The 21,610-nt window shown below is 45.7% G+C and overlaps 1 protein-coding gene across 1 annotated transcript in view; it reads right to left on the bottom strand.

Annotated features, from left to right (window-relative positions):
* The window catches only part of PLCH2 (phospholipase C eta 2), a 115,198-nt gene extending 94,513 nt beyond the window's left edge, over positions 1 to 20,685 (bottom strand). Inside the window, exons 1-4 of the mRNA XM_081871459.1 lie at positions 20,090 to 20,685; positions 11,681 to 11,827; positions 8,961 to 9,214; positions 7,702 to 7,821 (exon numbers count right to left, since the gene is read on the bottom strand). Coding sequence (XP_081727585.1) covers positions 7,702 to 7,821; positions 8,961 to 9,214; positions 11,681 to 11,827; positions 20,090 to 20,210 — 642 coding nt within the window. The 5' untranslated portion in view covers positions 20,211 to 20,685. The remainder of the gene's footprint in view (positions 1 to 7,701; positions 7,822 to 8,960; positions 9,215 to 11,680; positions 11,828 to 20,089) is intronic.
* Positions 20,686 to 21,610: the final 925 nt, after the last annotated feature.

Genomic DNA, 21,610 nt, shown 5'->3' with positions numbered 1-21,610 from the left:
AGTCATTAAAAACTTCCCTAAACAGGGCTGCCTTCAGATGTCTTCTAAACATCAGATAGTTGTTTATTTCTTTGACCTCTGATGGGAGAGTGTTCCACAGGGCAGGTGCCACTACCGAGAAGGCTCTCTGCCTGGTTCCCTGTAACTTGGCTTCTCACAGTGAGGGAACTGCCAGAAGGCCCTCAGTGCTGGACCTCAGTGTCCAGGTTGAACTATAGGGGTGGAGACGCTCCTTATAGTTTAATGGACACTTATCATTAGCATATGCATTTTTGTACACATTACTTGGCTGGACTGCAAATTTTGGAGAAGTTTGAACTTTGAAGGTGGGTGTATTTCTGCTCATGCATTGCTTTGGAAAAGTGTGAATTTGATAGGTTCACCTGTAAATGCTAATGTGATCTAATCTCTCTCCCATTTCTACCCACCAAGGACAACAGAACCTGCTCCTTTCTGAGGACTTGGAAGGAAGGTTGAGGACAGGATGCTATGAAAATGGAATAATGGACTAGATGGACCACTGGTCTGATCCAGCAGGCTCGTCTTATGTTCCTGTGTTGAGGGGCAGTGGGCAATGCATCAATCCTGCCCTCATCCCAGCAGCCACTCACAGCTCTTATGCCATGATGCACTAGTTTTCCAAATACAGCAAGTTTTAACACACTCTCTCTCTTTTTTTTCTTTTTCACAGCACAATCACTATACATAAGGGATAACTCACATAACACCCACACCATCCTTACATCCCAAAAAGCCTCCACCAACTCAACAATAAATAAGTAACTACATTAAGAAGCTCAGAGGGATATGTTCAACCTTGCATATTGCAAAAATATTATCAAGGATGCTGCAGAAAAGGGGGAGGGGAAAAACACCATCCAAAGAGGCCAACTTTTTTAAATGTCAAAACTGATCCATTTCCTCCCATCTAAAGAAGCCCTCGGTACATGAAAAAAGAAATAAAAAGAACAAAGCCAGATATACACAAAGCTCGCTCCACTAAGAGAGCAAATCTACATCATGTTCCACCAGAGAAGACCAAACAGAGTCAATAAACGTGGAGCAAGGGGGCTCGAGGGCATAATGGGGGGGGGAGAGAAATAAGCCATTCATCCAGAACAGACAGAGCATCGTCAGCTCCCAGACAGAGGGTGCAGTTCTGATCATGGCTGCAGCGCTTCAGTCTGCAGCTTTGCCTTGCTGAAGTTTCAATTAAAACCAAGCGGCTGCCAAGAGAAAGAGTAAAGGGAAGGGTCATGTGGCAAAGCACAGAAAATTAAGTGCACGCCTTCAGGACTTGCCACTTCAGACACTTAATTGGGTGAAACATGGTCAAGTTGTCTTTGGGCAATGTAACGAGGTATTGGGGAGCTGACGGCTCAGTTGAAGGGTCACTTGCGCAGTTGATGCCATGTAGGAAGACTGGGAGTTGGACATACTGGTGGTACAACAGCCCTATCACCCATTCATCCTGTCACCCTCTGCAACCTTTGCATGTCAGTGGTAATTATCCTTTTCCCCATTTGACAGGTATTCCGAAAGAGATGAGGCCTTCGCCACCCTCTTTAGATGAAGCTGGATCTTCTCCCATTACAATCCAACAGTTGGAGAGCCAGTGTGGTGGTTGCCGGAGAGCTGAGCTTGTTCCCAGGAGACACAAGTTCAAATCCTGTACTCAGCCATGAGGATCACTAGCTGAAATTCAGTCATTTGCTTTCGCTGAGTCTAACCTTGTGGTGTTGTTAGGGGGAAAGAAAATGTAAGCTATGGCTGCAGCTCCTCCTCATTCACTCACACCTCGGGCATCTACAACGCCAAATATTGCTCCCATTCCTCCATTTCAGCCTGCTGTCATAAAAGCTGTCATTAAAAAAAAAAAAAAAATGATTTCTGTTGACTTCTCTTGGGTGAAGATATGGAATCAGCACCACGGACAGCAGCTCTCAAAAGACGCAGACTTCATTTTACAGTAGAGATCACCAACCCAGCACCCTCAAAGGCTTTCAATGGAGCTCCTAAAAAAATTTGGAGCAAAATTCCACCTCAGGAGGAAACTGCTTTCAGATAATGGAAGTGCTGTGAAAAGGAGTCATTAAATACTCTGCCTGAGCCATTGCATCTGTGATGGACCTTTCACACAAGCAAGTCATCGTTGCAGACATTAAGTGATGAATTTGCATGCACGATCAAGGCCTCCGTATGATGCACCAAAAGCAGTGTTCTCAGGCAGAGGCCCTTCCCATCCCCCAGTAGCAGATGGTGGGGTAAGGGCACATATCTGGCTTCCCAGCAGCCACGTTGCTGCTGCTTACCAGGAAAAGGAGCAGCAGGGAGGGTTGATGGGTTAGCTCACCTGGGTGAATTTGCACTCCCCCCTCCCTCCCAGTAAGCAGCAGTGAATCACCTGCCAGGAGGTCAGATAGGCACCTCTGCCCACCATACCTTCTGTGACTGCCATCACCTGAGATACGTTTCGCTGGAGGTATAAGGGACTCAATCTGGTAGCTTCTGCATGCAAAATGTCTGTGATGTTCAGGCCACATATGGAACAAAGTGCCCAGGTTTGGGTGCCAACGGGAGCATGCCCAGAGGAGAGTGAGGGGTCTGGAAGCCAAGTCCTATGAACAATGGTTGAAAGAGCCAAGCATGTTTAACACTGAGATGAGACAATAGCAGGAGACTTTAGAATAGCCTTCACATATCTGAATGGCTGCCACATACAAGATGGAACTAATTTTGCCTCAGCGGGTAGGAATAGAATGTGGTTGGTTGGCATCCATCTGTCTTGGGAGACAATGGAGAAATGCACTTGGGGGGGGGGCGAAGTCAAACTGCTGGAAATTGAAGGGTTTTCCCCAAAAACCTTTAGGAGCAACATCCTAATGGGAAGAGTTGCTGGGCAGTGGGAAAGAAAGACTGCATCAGAAGGTGATGGGCACTCCTTTACTGGAGGTATCTAAGCAGATGCTAGATAGCCATCTGTCAGGGATGCTCTGGTTGCACACTGGATTGCTCAGCCTGTGTTGAGAAAGGAGGATTGGACTAGATGGCTTCTAAGATCCCTTCCAACTGGACGCGGGTGGCGCTGTGGTCTAAACCACTGAGCCTCTTGGGCTTGCCAATCAGGTTGGCAGTTCAAATCCCCGTGATGGGGTGAGCTCCCATTGTTCGGTCCCAGCTCCTGCCAACCTAGCAGTTCAAAAGCACATCAAAGTGCAAGTAGATAAATAGGTACCACTCTGGCGGGAAGGTAAATGGTGTTTCCGTGCACTACTCTGGTTTCACCAGAAGCGGCTTAGTCATGCTGGCCACATGACCCAGAAAAACCATTTGCGGACAAGTGTTAGATCCTTCAGCCAGTAAAGTGAGATGAGCACCGCAACCCCAGAGTCGTCCACAACTGGACTTAACTGTCAGGGGTCCTTTACCTTAAGATCCCTTCCAACTGAAGTGTCACCGAGCTATGGCACTTTCCCCAGCTAACAGATATCTAGCCACTTCAATACCCTTTTCGCTTTCCATGGACCTCCACTGCACAATGGTGCCTTGTCTCATTTTCACTCACTGTGGTTTTAGTTCCAACGAGGTTAATAGCTAAAGGAAACCAGGCAAGCTAGAGAAAGGGGAGGGGAAGAACCCAAACCACCCTATTATCATCTGCGGAAAGTTTTCTAATAATGAACTAAAAAGTGAACTGTCTCTCATGTTCATCAAGCCAGACAGAGAATTAATGAAAGAAAATAAAGAACCACGCAGAGCGTTCAAAGCCCCATCCCCAATCCAGGTAGAGCCAGGGCTGAAAGCCAGACACTGAGCTGACTTCAATTAATAGCAACCATTCAGCTGAATGAAAGGATCTACGTTTCTAAGGGTGCCTGGCTCTAAAACTGAACCCTCATTCATTTCATCCTTTCACGTGGTTCCTTAGGATTGATGTAAGAATGGCACCACAAAAAAAGATAGTTAGGCCAGTGTCTATACAAGCAGAGATGCCTGTGGAATTTGGTCTTCATGAACTCTGGGATGAACTGTTCTGATCTTCCCCTCCCAGACAAATGTGCAGATTTGTATATAACTATCCACTCAATTATGTGCTTCTCAGAACGTTGAGACCTGGTCTTGGGCTCACAGAACAATTAAAAAAAAAAGTTAAATTTGGAGAGGAAATACATTTAGAAGAAAAGTGTTAAGAGAAAATATGTTTTAAGTACTGATTTAAATGTGGATTATTATTTTATTTTTTTAAGCAGATTAATGCAGAAATGGGAAAGCACAGATACCAATTATCTTGATCCATTTTTGGCTTCAGGTCTGGTTTTGGGATCAAACCGACCTTGGTTGTCCTGCTGGACTACGTGGTAGAGGGCTGGTAGAGTGTGACCATCTGAATCAGGTGAGGCCATGAAAGTGCTGGACCAATGTTTGGGGTTGGTGATGGAGTGAATGAGAACCAATAAACTGAAGCTGGATCCCACTAAGTGGGAAAGAGATAAATTGGAAAAACCATTCTTCCCCACAATCATTACCTGACTTTGCCTTCCTAAATAGCAAAACACCAGTTTATATTCTGCTCTAATATAAACTGCCATGGATTTTTCACAAGTGCATTTTTATAGGGAAAACATACATTCTGCTTTCCCATGAATCTAAAAAGTCACTTTTGGAGAACCGATGGAGCTAATTTGAAAGGCTCTAATGGGCACTTAGTGATAATCCATATATCCATTCCTCTAGTTTCTCCGTTTTAATTCTTGTTACCCTCCACCCTCGCTATTTCTTTTTACAGATGTGAGCATTTTCATTTCTTAATCCTCAGATTGTAATGGGTTTTATATTTAGTTTTCCATGCTGCTACCTCTGCAGTTGGTATTTGCTAGAACAGCATAAACGGAGTGTGTGTGAAAAAAGACATGATCTGCTCACAGCAGAGATGCAGTTTGAGTTAGGAGGACTTGTAGCTCAGCAGTAGAGCATTTGCTTTGCATGCAGAAGGTCTCAGGTTCAAAATCTGGCATCACCAGGTTAGGCAAGGAAAGAACCATGTCTGTAATTCTGGAGAACCATTGTCAGTCAGCATATAACTAGATGGACGGATAAGGTAACTTCCTATGTTCCAAGTTCCCCCTTTGGATTCTAGTGGCCTCAATACTGTTCAGGCCCTATGATTAAACGAACAGGGTATGCTGGAAGGAAACTTAATGGTGTGGGGAGGCTAATAAAGTCCATATGCAATGGGAGCCTCTGAAGCTCTGTACAATTTAATAGACAACACTGTCGTGTTACACATCAGCAGTTTTTAATGTTTAATGCTGTATTGTGTTGGGAGCTGTCCAGAGTGGCTGGGGAAACCCAGCCAGATGGGCGAGGTATAAACAATTTATTATTATTATTTGTTGTTGTTGTTGTTGTTGTTGTTGTTGTTGTTGTTGTTGTTGTATTACTAGTCTCAATCCTTTGCAGGTCTACTCATTAGTATGTCTCATTTTGCAAATAAGTATGCTGGGGATTAAAAAGAAATGCAATAGAACCAACACAGCTGCTGTCTTGGAAAGCAGTTAAAAATAATTTCTTACTTTGGTGTACTAAATGCACACAAACAGGATCCAGAGAGGCAAGAAACTGAAGCTAGGGAGAAATGAATGAGCCACTTTGGAAGGTGTCAGAGGCCACATAAAATAAGGTTGGGGCCACAGGTTTCTCATACTGAACAGGGAACCTTCTTCAGCTTGAGGGCCACATTGCTTCTGGAGTTGCAAACCAATGGTGGGTGTGGCCAAAGACACACCAATCACCACCCTCAAGCAAGCAAGCATCACCATTCAACAACACATTACAGCAAGGCAAAATCACTAGAAGAGGGTGCAGAGTCTTGGGTATGAGGTAGAGAGGACTGGAGGTGTGTGGTGGGGGGTTGCGTTCAGCCTGAGGTTCTTCACCCCTGGGCTAGAGGATCAAATCCAGCAAGGCCGTCTTTACAGACTTAAAGAACTTCCATCTGCAATAAGCTCTAGCAATGAGACCAAAGGAAAACAGATATGTCAGGCAGAGCTGTTGAAGCTCTGCTTTATATATAAGAAAATCAATTGAAAAGGATCAACAAAAGCAGCTTTGCGGGGGAAGTGAAAACTGCTGTTTAAGAGAAATCCTTCTCCTTTAAGTCTCAGCACACACATACACATTCTCCTTCCAGAGCGCAGCATCTTTACCTGGACAAACAATGGCAGATTTGGGCATTTGAGGAGGGAAAAATTATTCCTTGCCTCCCCCCCCCCAAACCCTCAGCATCTCTGTTGGTGCCAGCAACACTTTTAGATTCTGCTGACGCCAGGGAATTGGCTTGTTTTGAGGCAATCTGCGCACTTCAGAAGCCACACACACATTCACCTACCACAAAAGTCCGAATTCCCAGCAGCGTTGTGAAGTACGCAACAAGATGTTTGAATAGCGCTGCACGTTGCCAGCGTTGCTTTAATCTTCCCCCATTCAATTATAAAATAGGTCAGGGCCAAACTGCAGAGACAGGCTTCAGAGGCAGCCCTTGGATGCCTGGTGGCAGATTTCCTACCCACCCACCCCCTGCACCCCACCAGATGCAGAGCCTATCATCATAAGAGCACAAATTGGTACAGGCTAAGCACAGTGGCTACACTTCAGAGGAACAGATGGTCCTTGTGTTCCGGATGCCCTCATAACAAATAGGAAATATGCAGCAGCTCTGATGATGGATGCAAGGCCACCATAGCAAGTGTTGGGCTTCTAGGGTCAGATGTGCATCAAAAGGCCAGGTCTCCAGGTCCCCAAGCCCTTTTTACCCTGAGCACAAATAGCCACAACCACTGGATTGTTCAGCTGGCAGGGTGTTGTGTTGCACACGATTCCCCCACTAAATGCAACCTGGCAATTCCTTTTGGGTGCCTCAGTTGGGAACAGACTGAGGCCTCACTGTTCACCTTGTGGCCAGCCAGATCTTTGAGCACCTTCCCAGCACCTTTGTTCCGCTGGGCTTTGGCTCAGGTGGAATGCCAGTCAGGCCTTCTCTGCACCACATTTTCCCTTCCTGCTCTGAATTCTGAAGCCTCGCTGACAGCTTCTGTCTCTCCATGTCATGGGACCTCCCTGAAGATCTTGTATGACTTTGCAGCCTTAGATGCCAGAGCAGGAGAAAGGAGGACAAGGAGCAGAAGCAGGCTGGAAGGCAGGCACCCAGGAGTGGAGGAGATCCTTCCCCTTGCGATTCTGGATGTTACAAGCATCCCAGTTGCTGGAGCCCACAGGAGGGGAGAGAGCTCCTGCTTTTCAGAGGTGGAAAGCCCAATCATTGTTAGTGCAATTCATTCCCCCAACAGTTCTCCAAGTTCTGACAAATCAGGAACCTGCAAACCTCATCTTGACACTTGGTGCTATGCAAAAAATTGATGGTAGTTCTAGAAACTAACCACCTCCCAGGGGGGCACTGTTAAGCTTGGAGAATGAAGGTCACACCTTCTGTGGCCACTTTGTGACTCGCATGCCAGTAACATACAATAAACATGAAAGTGAGGACATCTGGTGGTAGAAAGGATGAAGAAAAACAAGTCTGCCGGGGCTGCAGCCATAAAAAGGAAAAGGAGCTGTCTGTTCAGTATTTATATTGCAGTTTATCACCCCCGAGTGCCTGCAGTCTGCCTTGTAGAGATGCGGCTGTGAATGGAGTGCCCTTACCTTGAACATCTGCTTGACTTTCTGCCGGGGTAGGTTGACGTTCAGCTTATGCATCAGCTGGAGCACCTCGTTGATGCTCAGGCTGCCATCGCCATTTTTGTCCGCTTCGTCGAAGGTTTGCTTCAACCACATTTAGCAGGAGTCAAGGAAAAGAGAAGAGACAACTCTGCCATGGTAAGCAAAGAGGAGAAGATGCTGAAGGGAATGAAGGCTGCTTCCCTGGGACTATAGAAATAAAGGGATTCAAAAGCCACAGAGCACTTAAATCAGGAAGAAACAAAATCGTGGAAGGCCATCTGATCAAGCTTTCTGCCACAAGATGGGAGCATCCATTCAGTGGGCATGACAAACAAACTGCTGCTGTTTGACCACTGCTCCGTTTTGCCTAGTGCTGTTTGGGGAGGTTCCCCAAGACCTTGGACAAAGGGAGGTCCTTCCTAGCTTAGCTACCTGAGAAAAGATTTACCTGATAGTGTTAGGATTTGGGACTTTCCAAAGTAGGTGTCCTGCCATGAAGTAATGGTCCTTCTTCACTAATGCAACATCTTGTGGGCTTTGGTGGATATAAAATATAAAAACTTTTTTTTTGAGGGGAGGGGTTCAAAGGAAGAACATGCTTGACTGCCCATGTTACACACCCCACAAGGTTAGTGTCAGGGTTTGGCATTGCTGGACGTCTGCCAAGGCCCAGGCCCCACCCAGGGGCCCACTGAAAAAAGCCACAACCCTACGTCCTTCTGCTCTTGTCTTTGCCCTGAGGTTGCTGCTGCTGCTGCTGTTTACGATGATGATGATGATGACATTCCTTAATCGCATTATAAAATACAGGCAGATAAAACCAAAGAAGCAGTGTGTGCAATACAGAATTCCTAAAATGCTCCTTCAACAATACAATGAGCTGTGACCAATGTTAGTCCCACTCAGAGTAGACTCTTTGAAATTAACAGAAATGGCTAACTTAGGTCCATTTGTGTCAATGGGTCTACTGTGATCAGGACTTAGTTGGCAGTGACCTAATGTCACTCTCTGCTCACCTGCGCTGTTGGCGGTGACAGGAATGTGGAAAGGAAGCAACATCTTTCCCTTGCTTTGCCCTTTTCTCCTCTGGGTGATGGTGTGGGTTGGGCCCAAAGAGAAAAAGCAAATGGGTAGGGGAAACAGAAGTGAGGATGAAAGGAGGGGGGCTGCTGAAGAACACGTGTTCAAGGTGCCCATCAAAACTGCATGGCCAACAGTGCATCACCCCCCCTGCCCTCCACTGAAGGATACTGGTCTCTAGTCCTCTGACGCTTTGACAGGCTGTCTTCATCGCTAATCCCAGCCATCAAGTACTTCAGGCCAGTGATCCACGTCCGAGCTTCCCCTGCGCTGGATGACACCAAGTCAAGAGACTCCATGTGGTCTCCGTAGTAGATACTGAAGCAGCAGTTGGGGTCAAAGCTGCCATCCGCATAGCGCTGGAAGATCTCTGACTGTTTTCCTTCACAGACCTCCTGGATCGAATCGATAGAGACTGGGGGGGAAATAAAATCAGGCGAGGAGGTGAGGAGGTGGGCTGGGCAATCATGCAAAAGGTTGGAATAAAGACTCACTCTTGAATAAAGAAACTATTTCCATCCCACATTTGACACCTGGTCTGAGTTTGATTTTTATCCCACCCACCCACCTCTGAATTGGGGCCATTTGCCAGACTGTTGCAAGGCTGCTGAGCATTCAATTATCATTTGGAAACCCAAGGATTGTGTTACTCAGGGCCCCTGCCCCAGATTACATGTTGTATGGGCAACCTATCCAGAAGAGAAATTGTAGATTGAGGGGTTAGTGATCAGACACAGTTGCCCTCTTCCTGCCTCTGTTCCTTCTCCCTCTCCTTGTCTCTTAAGTTCTTTGATGGCATGAGAACAGCCTATAATGTCCTAATCAGTTAGGAGGAAGAGATAGTGATGAGTACCCTCTTTGAAGTTGGACATTGTTTTGAGAAAGTGAGGCATTGGGAGGGGGTGGCTAATGAATGATATGCATGTAGCCAGTAATGAATGATCTGCATGTAGCCAGTCAGGCAAGCCACACAGGCTAGCTAGATAGCTATAAATCAGTTGGTTGTGGACAGAATTTTTGGAAGAAACTCATGCACGGGCTGATTGGCCGCGGGGTCATGCAAAAACTAAAGTCTACCTGGGGGAGTCACTTCACCACTTCTTGGGGGCTTCCAAGTGCTAGATCGAAGTGCTTGCTTGGTATGTATATATTGCTTGCTGTTTAGAATAAAAATCTTTAATCTTCTCACTCACTTGTGTTTTGTATTACTTCTGAATCTCATTTTAAAAGAACCACCTTGCATTTGGCAAGACCCATGTTTAGTTGTTTTATGTGCACAGCTGAACGTGTGGCTGCTCCCCCCCCCCCCCACAGCAGGGAATCCAGACTGGATGTGCAATCCTGCTTGGTGAATGCCCAGAGAGAAACATCACTGTGCTCTGTAATGCTCATTTGAGGGACCTTGAAACAGTCCTTGTATAATTAAAATTGTTGTAAGAAAAAAGTGCTCCCTTTTCCCTTATGGGGTATTCAAGAGCCCATATAGTCCTTATGTAGGTTCTTTATCGGTAGGAGAAAATAACAGAGGCCAGAGAATATTGAGAAGCAAAGCAGCTAGTAAGCCTGATCTTCATTAAACTGTTGCAACAGGGTCCCCCACTCACCCCACGCAGGGAGGGAGGAGAGGAACCCAGAACACTGGTGTGCAAGCTCTTATATAGACACTTGAAATTGCATACCCTGTAGCTCAAGACCACGCCCCAAAATATCATACATACATCACAGAAAGAGGTGGTCCCCAGCAGAAATTTGAGTGTGTTGCTTCTCTCCTGTCTGCCAGGATACCTGATAATGCCTTATCTGATTGCCTTTTCTGGGTAGCCTGGCCATTCCTTTGAGATGGTAAATACTTCCTGAATCTCTGTGTGCTCAGCTTAACAGATACTTGCCAGACTGTATTTACAGGGAGGTGTAAGCCCCTACACCTACAGTCCAAACACAATTGAAAAGCTTTCCCCGTTTCCTTCCTCCTTGCAGAGAAATATTTGAGGTCAATTTGGGAGAGTCAAAATGGCTTCAGGATTGTTCTCCTGTACTATTTCAGGTACAGTGGTACCTCAGGTTACATATGCTTCAGGTTATATATGCTTCAGGTTGCAGACTCCGGTAACCCAGAAATATTACCTCGGGTTAAGAACTTTGCTTCAGGATAAGAACAGAAATTACCGTATTTTTTGCACCATAACACTCACTTCCCCCCCCCCCCAGAAAGTAAGGGAAAATGTCTGTGCGTGTTATGGAGCGAATGCCTGCGGGTGGCGGGGGGGATCTGCTGCGGTCGTGAGCAGAGGATCCATGGTTCCCCTTCCTTCCCTCCTCCGTGGTTACAAAGCATGGATCCACATGGATCCTCAGGATTTTTGCATTGGGCTACTCCAAACTCACATGTCTGTGGCCACAGCATGAACCACAAAAAGCATATATCCACTATTTCGTTTAGAATATATTTTTTTTCTTGTTTTCCTCCTCTAAAAACTAGGTGCGTGTTATGGTCTGGTGCGTGTTATAGAGCGAAAAATACGGTATGCTCTGGCGGCACAGCGGCAGTGGGAGGCCCCATTAGTTAAAGTGATGCCTCAGGTTAAGAACAGTTTCAGGTTAAGAACGGACCTCCGGAATGAATTAAGTACTTAACCCGAGGTACCACTGTACTTGGTTTATATACTTATGTATGTGTTTGCCTTGTACACTTATGAACATTTACATATACATATATATATATATATATATATATATATATATATATATATATATACATATTTGCTTTCGTATATTATATATATATATATATGACCGTAGAATTCCTATAACAAAATGCTTTCACAGAAATGAGTCATGTGAGTGGAGTGGCAGCCCCCTCCATAGTGCACTGCACACTTACTTTTGGCTTTCTCGTTCTTTCGCGAGGGCCTCCAGCGGATGCATGACTTGTGCTCGTCCAGGTAGTAGAAGCGAACAAGACCTTTGGAACTGCCTCGGAGTTTGATCATCTGAGTACCGGCTTGCATGGAACTCATACATTTTTCCACTATACAAAGAGAGAAAATGAGAGAGAAAGAAATAATGACAATTAATTGATTGAATTGAATTTATATTCCTAGGATCACAGGACGGTTTACAGTATAAAAACCACACCAAAAATGCATAAGATAACACTTACACTTCAACAACCCAGCCATTCAGTAGTAGTTGTTTTAAAAAGAACGCATTGCCAAAATGCATTGAAGGCAATACAATGTTTATGTGTGATCATGGTAAAGAGAAGAAGGAGGAGGTAGCTACACAAAAAAAGTGTAGAAGTCTAGTCCTATGAATCACTCCATGGGCCACATGAATTATTGTAAGCATTCTGGTAACCGTATAGAAATTGAGAAAGACACACCGGGGCAAATTGCTTTAGAACTTTTCTTTTTTAGTACAGAAGGGAGAGCATTAAAAATTAACAGCAACATGGTTCCATAGCACACTGGATCCTGACTGCATCTCAGTGTGAGACAGCCAGCTGCTGAAAAGAATTTCAGACTAGGAAGATGGAAGACTTATGCAGATTCTGGGCAAGAACTGCATATTAAGCGCTGGAACAAGAAACACTCAAAACTAGTTCTGCCTATGGCTTTAAATGTGGTAGGTCAAAGACTGGCAAATGCGCAAAAGATAAACACTAGAAGCATCAACCACCCAAAGGTGGTTTTATCCATGTTTGGTGGAAATGTATCCTACTCTTGGGAAGAAAAGCAATTTGGTGATTTACCAGTGCATTAGTCTATAGCTTGTCTTATGATCCATTAAGAATGCAATTGAGCAGCCTATTCAAATACAGCAAATAAAATTGTGAGAGGGCTGCACAGCGTCCCTAGACTGCACAGTGCCCCCAACAAGGAGTGCCCCACCACTAATTTGTTCAACTTTCAACATACCTCGCTTTCATTGTACTTATAGCTTTTTCATACCTTTGATGCACCATCTGCATGCAGTATTTTTTCTTGTCCAATAAGATGATAACTATTTGCATGCTTGGATTTGCATGACATTCACATTCACTTACTGGAAGATAGATAGGAAACTGCCTTATAACCATTCAGAGCACTGGTCCACCTTGCTCTGTACTGCTTATACTGATTGGTGGCAGCTCTCCAGGGTTTTAGACCAGGGTTTCCAAAAATGGGGTCTCCAGCTGTTTTGGACTACAACTCCCATCATCCCTAGCTAGCAGGACCAGTGGTCAGGGATTATGGGAATTGTAGTCCAAAACATCTGGAGACCTAAGTTTGGGAAACACCAATTTAGATCATGAGACCTTCTGCATACAAGCTCTATGTCTGAGCTATAGCTCCCCCTCCATTGCATACATCATTTGTCAAATGTGAATTAATGTAGTACGTAGGTAGTAATTTTCTTTTTTTTTTTTTTCACTATAAGCCGCACTAATGCAGAAAGAACCTTCAGAGCCAAGACACAAATTTAGCTTATAATTCTTCGGCCACCAGCACAAATAAAGAAACAGGCAAGGGGCAGAGTTTTCTACTTAAGTCCTCCACTCAAGGTCAACACCTGAGACTACGAAGAAGGGAGCTGACAGGCCAGGCTGAGATCGATGGGGCAGTGTGCCATTTCCACTTCCTCCAACACATAGAGGGTAGTGGGACCACAATCATGCTCTTCCCACATCACACAAGCGTTTTAGTGCCCAAGTAAGGCTTCTGTTCCTTGGGGGCATTACCAGTTACTATGGAATTAGCTGCAAAGACATCAACTGCAAAGACGGGTCCAGCTCTAATCCTCCAGATTTGAGATTTGGGGCTTGGCATTCATGGCTAAACTGCCTGAATACATGACTGACAGTATGATAGAAAACTATGCAATTGAGGTTTCCCTCCTCCCCAAAGGTTTGAACTCCGCTTCTCACTGTCAGGAGTCATTGTTATAAGGTGGGTATTGATTCAGATAACACTTTCCTACTGTTATTAATGCTTTGCGCACGGAATAAAAAGCAGAAAAAGGTGGCAGGACAAGTGGATCAAGAGGGCAAAGATACCTTAACAACACTTTCCAAATTGCTTTGTTCAGCACGGCTGAGCAATGCCACTAGTCACTCATTCCAAAGTAGCCATTACTGCTTTTTGGTAATTTGCTCACACTGTAAGCCCCCCATTAGAAGTTCCTCCACTTTCCTTTCTTATTACTGGCATCATCACACAACAGCCAAGATTCCCAGATGTCAGGGTTGAGATGCAGGCTGCTGTCAGAGGTAAGGTGGGAATTAATCCAGGGAGTCCAAAGAACACAGGAAGCAGCCCTGTACAGAGTCAGAACACTGATTCATCCTGCTCAGTAATATCTGCACCAACTTGCAACAGCTCTGCAGGGTTTCAGGCAGTGGGTCTTCTCAACCCTACCTAGGGCTGGGAATAGAACCTAGGGCTTTCTGCATGCAAAGCAGATGACCTACCACTGAGCTGCAGACCTGCCATGGACTGGTTGGATGCAGAGGGATGATAGGAGGAACCAGTTGGGGAACCCCCACAGGAAGAAGGCTGAGCCCGGGGAGTGGTGGTGGGATGGCGATGAGTGGTCAGAGAGAAGAAGAGGGAGAAGACTGGGAATAGTTGCCAGAAGTTGAAGAGGTAACAGGGCTTAGTGAGCTGGGAGAGTCAGTGGCCAGGATAAGTCCAGACTCAGAGACAGAAACTGAAGCAGAGGAGAAGGGAGGTCAATAGGCAGAGATGAGTCAGGCTGGCGGATAGTCACAGGTGTCTTCCTATCCTGCTGCGGCAAGCTCCCCTCCCTGCTTGTCTCCCAGAACCAGAAGAGAGCTGAAAGCAGGCTGCATGCAGGCACAGTCTCCGATTGCTTGGAAAAAGCCCTGGGGAGGCAGGGACTTTCAGTATTGGGGTCAGCCCTACCAGGGATGAGATGCTGTGCTCATTAGCCTTGACACTCAGCCAAGTCTGTGAAGATCATGTTTTGTCTAATAAAGAGTTAAATCCAACTTTGAAGGGTGTGATTTACTGCCGGCCCACTCTTTGACAAGACCTTTCCCAAACAGGTTAGAAATACATTTGAGCCAAAGAGATCTTATGGATGAGCCAGGTCCTTACCTGAACAGGTTGTATTTTATAGGCCTTCCTCTCCAAGAGGGCCCAATGGCTCCGGGTTTGTGTATCAACCCTGCCTCTTTATGGAAAGGCTGTGGCTCACTAGTTCCTGGTTCACCTTGGAAAGCTGCCCACAGCCCAGCGCTACCTGGCCCCAGATCATATTATGCTTTTTAGTTAATTCCACATTTTAAAATGAAAGTGAATTGGCCCATTAAAAAGGACATGGTATGCTTCTAACATGCCAGTGCTCCAGATGAGGCTTGGCAAAGATAAAAGCCACCTGTGGTCAATAAAGAACTCTTTTGCTATTGATCCTTAGCTTGGCCTCCTTGCATCTCCATCAGCCTCATGGTGTAAGAACAGAAGAATGAAAGCAAAGAAAGGCCAGAAGAATAGCAAAGCGCAGCCATGCTGGTGGTATTCACAGAAAGAATTACAGGAGCATTCATCAAAGGTGTACATGACACTGATTTCTTAGAGGTTTATTAGCTACTTGTGTCCCGGAACAAAAAACAACACACTGTTAAAGCAACAGTCTTCAGAAACATCTTATTGATAGAACTTGCTAACCCACTGGACCAACAGCTCACCCCAGCATCCATCAGAGAGCAAATCAGAGATGCTACAAAGATCCACAGTTTTGGCTCCTGAAGCAAGAGCTATGTATCAGCTGGTCTGATGAGGTTATCAGAACATAGAGCTATGCCATGCTTGCTATTGTGAAGGTACTAATTCATTTCACTCCCTTGTCCATTCGCTGAAATCAGCTCAACTGGAGACTAAATCATATTTTTCTAGGGGAAATTGTTTACAGTGGGGTTTTTTTTTACCCCCCCTCTTCAAAAAGGAGAAGGAGGAGGAGGAGGAGGAGGAGGAGAGAGAGAGAGAGAGTTCTAAAAATGTTACAATCAACAATAATAGGATGATATTGTTTGCTGGATCAAAGCAACAGCAAACACTGGTTGCATTTGCAGGACTGATTTCCATTCTGAACATGAGATGGGTAAGTGAACACCAGCAATTTCTGCTCCCATTTCTGTTTCTGTTTCTCCAACATCCCTGCCTGTGACTCTATTGCAAATTAAATACGTAATAAAAACACCATAGGGTACTGATTCATCTTTACACCAAATCTGATCTTTGTTTTGTTAGCATTATTTTAGCTATTACAAGAGAACATTGAAATATTTCATTTACAGTATTAGCCACTAAAATGTCACATTGTTTCTAATTTACATTGTTAAATTTAATAAAGCAGTTAATGGAAGGGGAAAGATATTCACAGATATTAAGCTGACCAGCTTGGGTCAAACTCTCTCCTGCCCCTGCCCCTGCCCCTGGTGGTGACTAGAACGCAGCTGACTTGGCTTTATTTCTGAATACTGGGAGCTTAAGCAGCACTGAGCAACTGGTTGCTTCTCACTGGAAGAATAAGGCACGCATTGCAGAAGGGACTGTCTGTCAGTGCCTGGTACTGTCCACCCAACATCCGTCCTTGGCCAAGACGAGACACAAAACACACACATGGTGTCATCACTGCTGCAGGCTGTTTACAAAAACTGCATTTTCCCCTTTGAGCAACTCCTATACCAGAAGGAAGGAGGCAGACTCTGCATAGCCCCCAAGGCTGCATATCACACTTTCTCCTCTCTGTGCTACAGTGAACTAGTTTATGCATGCAGGATCGCCATACAACAGTGACGCCTTTTCCCCACCCACCGGGTGGGCAGAAGGCAAGGGAGACCAACAACAGGTGGCGCCAGAGCCAATGCCAGGCAGAGCCAACATTCTAGCTTTGCCCCATCTGCCTCCTCCCTGCTGAGTTCTACAATGGCCAACACTGAGACTAAGAGGGAGGAAGCTAATAGGCAATGCTGCCGCCTGAAGTGGTTGCAAGAAGGTAGGCAGGTGGGGGCTGGCTGAGATGAGTGGGGCACTGTCCCACCTGCAAATGACTGCAGCATCATATGAGCTGGACCAGAACCAAGCCCTGTTTCCACTGTGGCTAACCCAGCACCCCCAAGAAGCCCACAAGACACTGCAGACTTCTCTTGGCATTCTCCTGCAACTGGCATTCAGTGGGCAGGTTCCATAAAGCCACTGAGAGATGACTTCTTCTCCATTAACAGGTCTTGGAAAGCCACCTAAACCTGTGGCAGCGATTCCCAAGCACACTTCTTTTTAATAAAGGGAAACTGACATATTCAGCATCGAATGGAGGAACAGAGCCATTGGAAGCTTAAGCATAACGTGAACTGGTCCCTACGAAGGAAAGGTTTCCTTGCACTTACAGAAATCACCGCTTTCATGCAATGATTTATTTAGCACTTACGAGCCGTGTATTATATTCCCAATGTTCCTCCACGGAGCTCGCAGTGAAAATTTGAGCCAGGATCTGAAGCCTCTGCACCTGGCAAGACTGTAAGCCTCTCAAAAGCGCTGCACAGTATGAGCAGCACAATATGCCCAGATGAGCCAGGTTGCATCAAGTCTGGGCTGGGATCTGAAACCATGATTCCCAAGACCCAGTTCAACACAAAACATTACTGCAAGGACTTTTGACAATTAAAAAAGCATAAGAACCCTGTCCTTACATGGTCACTTTGCTTGTAGATTGCAGCTGCAGGAGATCCACAGTCCAGTAACACAGACTCCCTTATCCAGTGATAACAAAATTTTGGAATGCTCTCCACAGCAAGGATAGAAATGTTGCAAGTTTCCTTCTACCAAGTCAGACATTGGTCCCTCGAGCTCATCTTAGCTGTGAGTCCTGGATAGACCTGCTTCCTGACTTGCAGGCCTTTTTCCACCTGGCTCTGAGGGCAGGGCCCTAGCTGACTCCAGCTACAAGGCTGGGGCTGATGAAGAGGCCAGAGAGCATCCTAGCTAAAGACCCATACTGCAGGAAATTCTGAGCTGCATCCTTTGCAGCTGGAGATGAAGGAGAGGACAGAGGGTGAAAAAAGAGCTGAGTGGAGGGAGACCTTTTCCCATCCTCTGGACCCACCCCCCTGGGAAACTCAACAAACCTGCTGCACCTGGAATTGGGTGGGGAGAGTGCAAAATGGGACACAGCTGTGGGCAGCCTGAGGAAGTACCACCCACCTTGGACCTGCCCATAAAAAGCAAGACCAGAGCAGGAAACTACTGTTTCCAGGAACTTTTCTTGTTGTGAAACTTTTGTGGGTGAGCTGACAGTTTGTGTGGGTCCTGGGTGAGAACCCAGAGGCTGAGAGGGAGGGTTTGTCGGGAGGAAAACGAATTGATAGTGATTCAAATACAGTCGTACCTTGGATCCAGAACGCCTTGCAAGTCGAAAGTTTTGGCTTCCGAATGCTGCAAATCTGGAAGTGATTGTTCCAGTTTGTGAACATGCTTTGGAACCTGAATGTCCGACACTGCTTCCGCAGGTTCTGATTGGCTGTGGGAGCTTCCTGCAGCCAATCGGAAGCAGCGCCTTGGTTTCTGAATGTTTTGGAAGTTGAACGGACTTCCAGGTGGATTCCATTCAACTTCCGAGGTACCACTGTACAGGGCCCGCCCCTGATTTGCAAGGGGTTGCATTCTGGGCAATCGGGTGTGATGCCCCACCCCATTCTGCCCCCTTTTCGGGCCACTTCTGGGTTGCTGGGATGCACACCTGAGTGGCTGCACACATATCAGACACATGTAAATTGGTTGTGGTCTGTTTATCAGTAGCTTTGTATTACTGTAACATTTGTATATGTAATGATATCTTTGTAACATTTTAAGTTGCCTGTTGCTGCTTCTGTTTTCTGTATGCCACTTAGAGATATTTTTGTTAAGAGGTATAGAAATTAAATTAATATTATCTAATGTGTCTAAACGACTAAACAACAAACAAATCTAATGTGTGCAGCTCTTCAAGATTTCAGGTAGGAGTCTCTCCCGGACCCACCTGGGAAATGTAGAGCTGGAAAAATGGGTGGGGAGGTTTCATTGTTAAAAAAACTCCAATGTAAATTTTCCTGCATAGAATAGGGCTTGGCATTTTTATTTAAGTAGTATGATTCCTCCCTGCCCCCCCCCCACTCCGCTGTATGTGTGGTGACACTGCTATGGCCAACCCAACTTCATTCAGGGCCAAAGTAGACATTTCCACAGGGATGGGGAATATGTGATCCTCCAACTTTTGCTGGACTATGGCTCTCTTCACCCTGACTACTAGTCATGCTAGCTGGGGCTGATGGAAGCTGGAACTGAACAACATCTGGAGGGCCACAGATTCTCCATCCCAGCTTTACTCTAAATGGGTGATTAGCAACTGCACCTGGTTTATTTTAATCTAAACACTAAGCATGGCAGGAAAGGACCTTTTCTTTGGGACCACAGTAGATGGGAAGAGGAGGTCTTGCTCTTTCCTCCATAGCTGTGATCCCAACAAAAATCTCCCTCCCCTCTTCACCATGATGCAATTGGTCAGGGGGGGGGGACCTCCTGGTCACATCCATCCCTAAATCATGTATTTAAAAAATCACATTGCAGTGAAGCTTGTAGGGTCCTTTAGTCCAGTCTGGGGACCGTATAACAAAAAGCAAAATAGCTTTTGCACCAGAGGCGCAATTAACATTCTGCAAACTAAGGCTGGGGAGTGAGCACTTGTGGAAATGCGCACCGGAAATTAACCAGGAAAGCTGGACAATGTTTGGCAAATTCTGTATCTATGGTATAGATGCCAAACTAGCTGAACTGTAGGTCAAATGTTCTAAGCCCAAATGTTCTTGAAACATCTTCTGTAACAACCGACAATTTTATTTTATTTTTTATTTTACTGCACATATACCAACTTTTTCTCCAAGGAGCTCAAGATGGCAAGCATGAGTCTCTTCCCTCCTCATTTAAACCACACAACACTCCTGTGATGTAGGTTAGGCTGAGAGGCAGTGACTGGCCCAAAGTCACCCAGTGAGCTTCATGGCTGAGTGGGGATTTGAATCCTGTCCTCCCAAGTCTTGGTCCAACACTCTAACCACTACACCACACTGGATACATCACTGAAGAAGCAGAACGACTATAGCTTATGATTGCCTGAGGATACATCTCACTTTGTACAATCCCCTCCCACAACTACAAATAGACAAAGCTGTCATTAAATACCACTTAAGCCCCAAAGCCTTTAAGACGTTATTGTCTTGAGCAGAACAGGGATGTGTGCAGGTTCGCAGTCTTACCCATCTGGCCCATTTTCCATTTGGGAGTGGCTACTATGCTTCCTCCGATCCAGAAAAACTCCTCTGCCAGGCGGGCAACCGAAAACTTGTTCTGGAACAAAGGACTTCTGGAGAGTTCCATTTTGGAGGACAAGGCCGCTTCTGTGTTCAGCGCAAGGGTTGTTGTTTTTTCTGCCTCACATCCAGGAGGCTCAGATCAGGCAACTACAAGGTCCCGGTGTAAGGGCATGTACAAAAATATAAAGCATAAAAAAGAAAGAAAACCCAACCCTCAGACTGCTAAATTCTACTTGTGAATTAAAAGTCAGACGTCGTTCTAGGCTATTTTCAGTCACAGCCAATTTCTCAGCTTCAGTCTTCGGCCTCTGTCCGTCCTTCTGCAAGGCTGGAAGACAAACTCCCAGATTGTTTTCTTGCTAATCTAAGTCATTAGCACTTTGAGGCGCTCAAAAAAATAAAAATTAAAAAATTAAGATCTCACTTAAGACGTTGTTGGGGTGGAAGGTGAGATGCCTCCATTATTATTTGTCCCCTGAGAGGCAACGTGGCAGTTGGGGTGATGGAAAAGGAAGGCCTCTGATTCATGGCGTTAGATCTCCTCCTATCGTCACTGGTTGACGGCGAGCTCTGGGTGCTGTTACTTCAAGCCACAGCTGCCTCTTCTGCATCCTGCTTCCCCTTTTGACCGCTCAGAGTCCAACCCTGCAGGCATCCTGCACTGAGAGAGCACTTGAAATCCTAATGAATTTCCTATGCCTGCTTTTGCACTTCCGACGAGAGGTTCTTTCTGCTCCGTGCCAGGGCCATAGAGGGCTCTGAATGCCACTTCGAATCCATCTAGGCAGCTGAGAGTCTCGTCCTCTTATCGCTATACTGTTGTATACTTTAAAAAGACGACGACGACAATGGCTATACGTACCAAATCAAAAGGTATCCTTTTTAAACCATCTTCTTGCCTTCTTGCTCGAGTCTGAACTGCTTAATCAGCATCTTTAGAGGAACATTTTCAATCCAGCAAAGGGAGGAAGAGAAAAAGCAATCCGCAATCCAGCTCGAGCAACACATGTTTGCTTGAAATGCTAAATCCTGCATATACACTAATCCCAAAGCCGTAGCTTCTGCCCTATCCATTCAAGGGATTTAAAGTGTGTGCGTGCATGCGCAGGCAGTGTGGCCACAGGAAAATGAGACCAGAGAGAAGAAAAGAGGCTCTGTTTTTTATTTCTCTGCCAGTCTCTCTCAGACTGCATGTGCCCAACTGACCTGGATGGATATCCCAGGCATAATAGGATGGCATCTCGTGTTTTGCCATAGCCTGTTTCGCTGAAATTGAAATTTGGAGGCAAATGTAGATGCTGTCGCTTGGGCAAAACATGTGAGAATTTTCAAGGGACATGAAGAGAGTTTGGCTAAAACTCACCAAATTCTGCCAGGGGAGAGGGGAGGGAAAGTTTGGCATGTAATGTGTGGTACTGTCCAGAGCATGGGTAGGCAAACTAAGGCCTGGGGGCCGGATCCGGC

The sequence above is a fragment of the Podarcis erhardii genome, assembly GCF_964252035.2.
Source record: "Podarcis erhardii genome assembly, chromosome: 7".
In the NCBI taxonomy this organism is placed as follows: domain Eukaryota; kingdom Metazoa; phylum Chordata; class Lepidosauria; order Squamata; family Lacertidae; genus Podarcis; species Podarcis erhardii.
The sequence above is the reverse complement of the archived record's forward strand: the minus strand, read 5'-3'. Positions and strand labels throughout refer to the sequence as shown.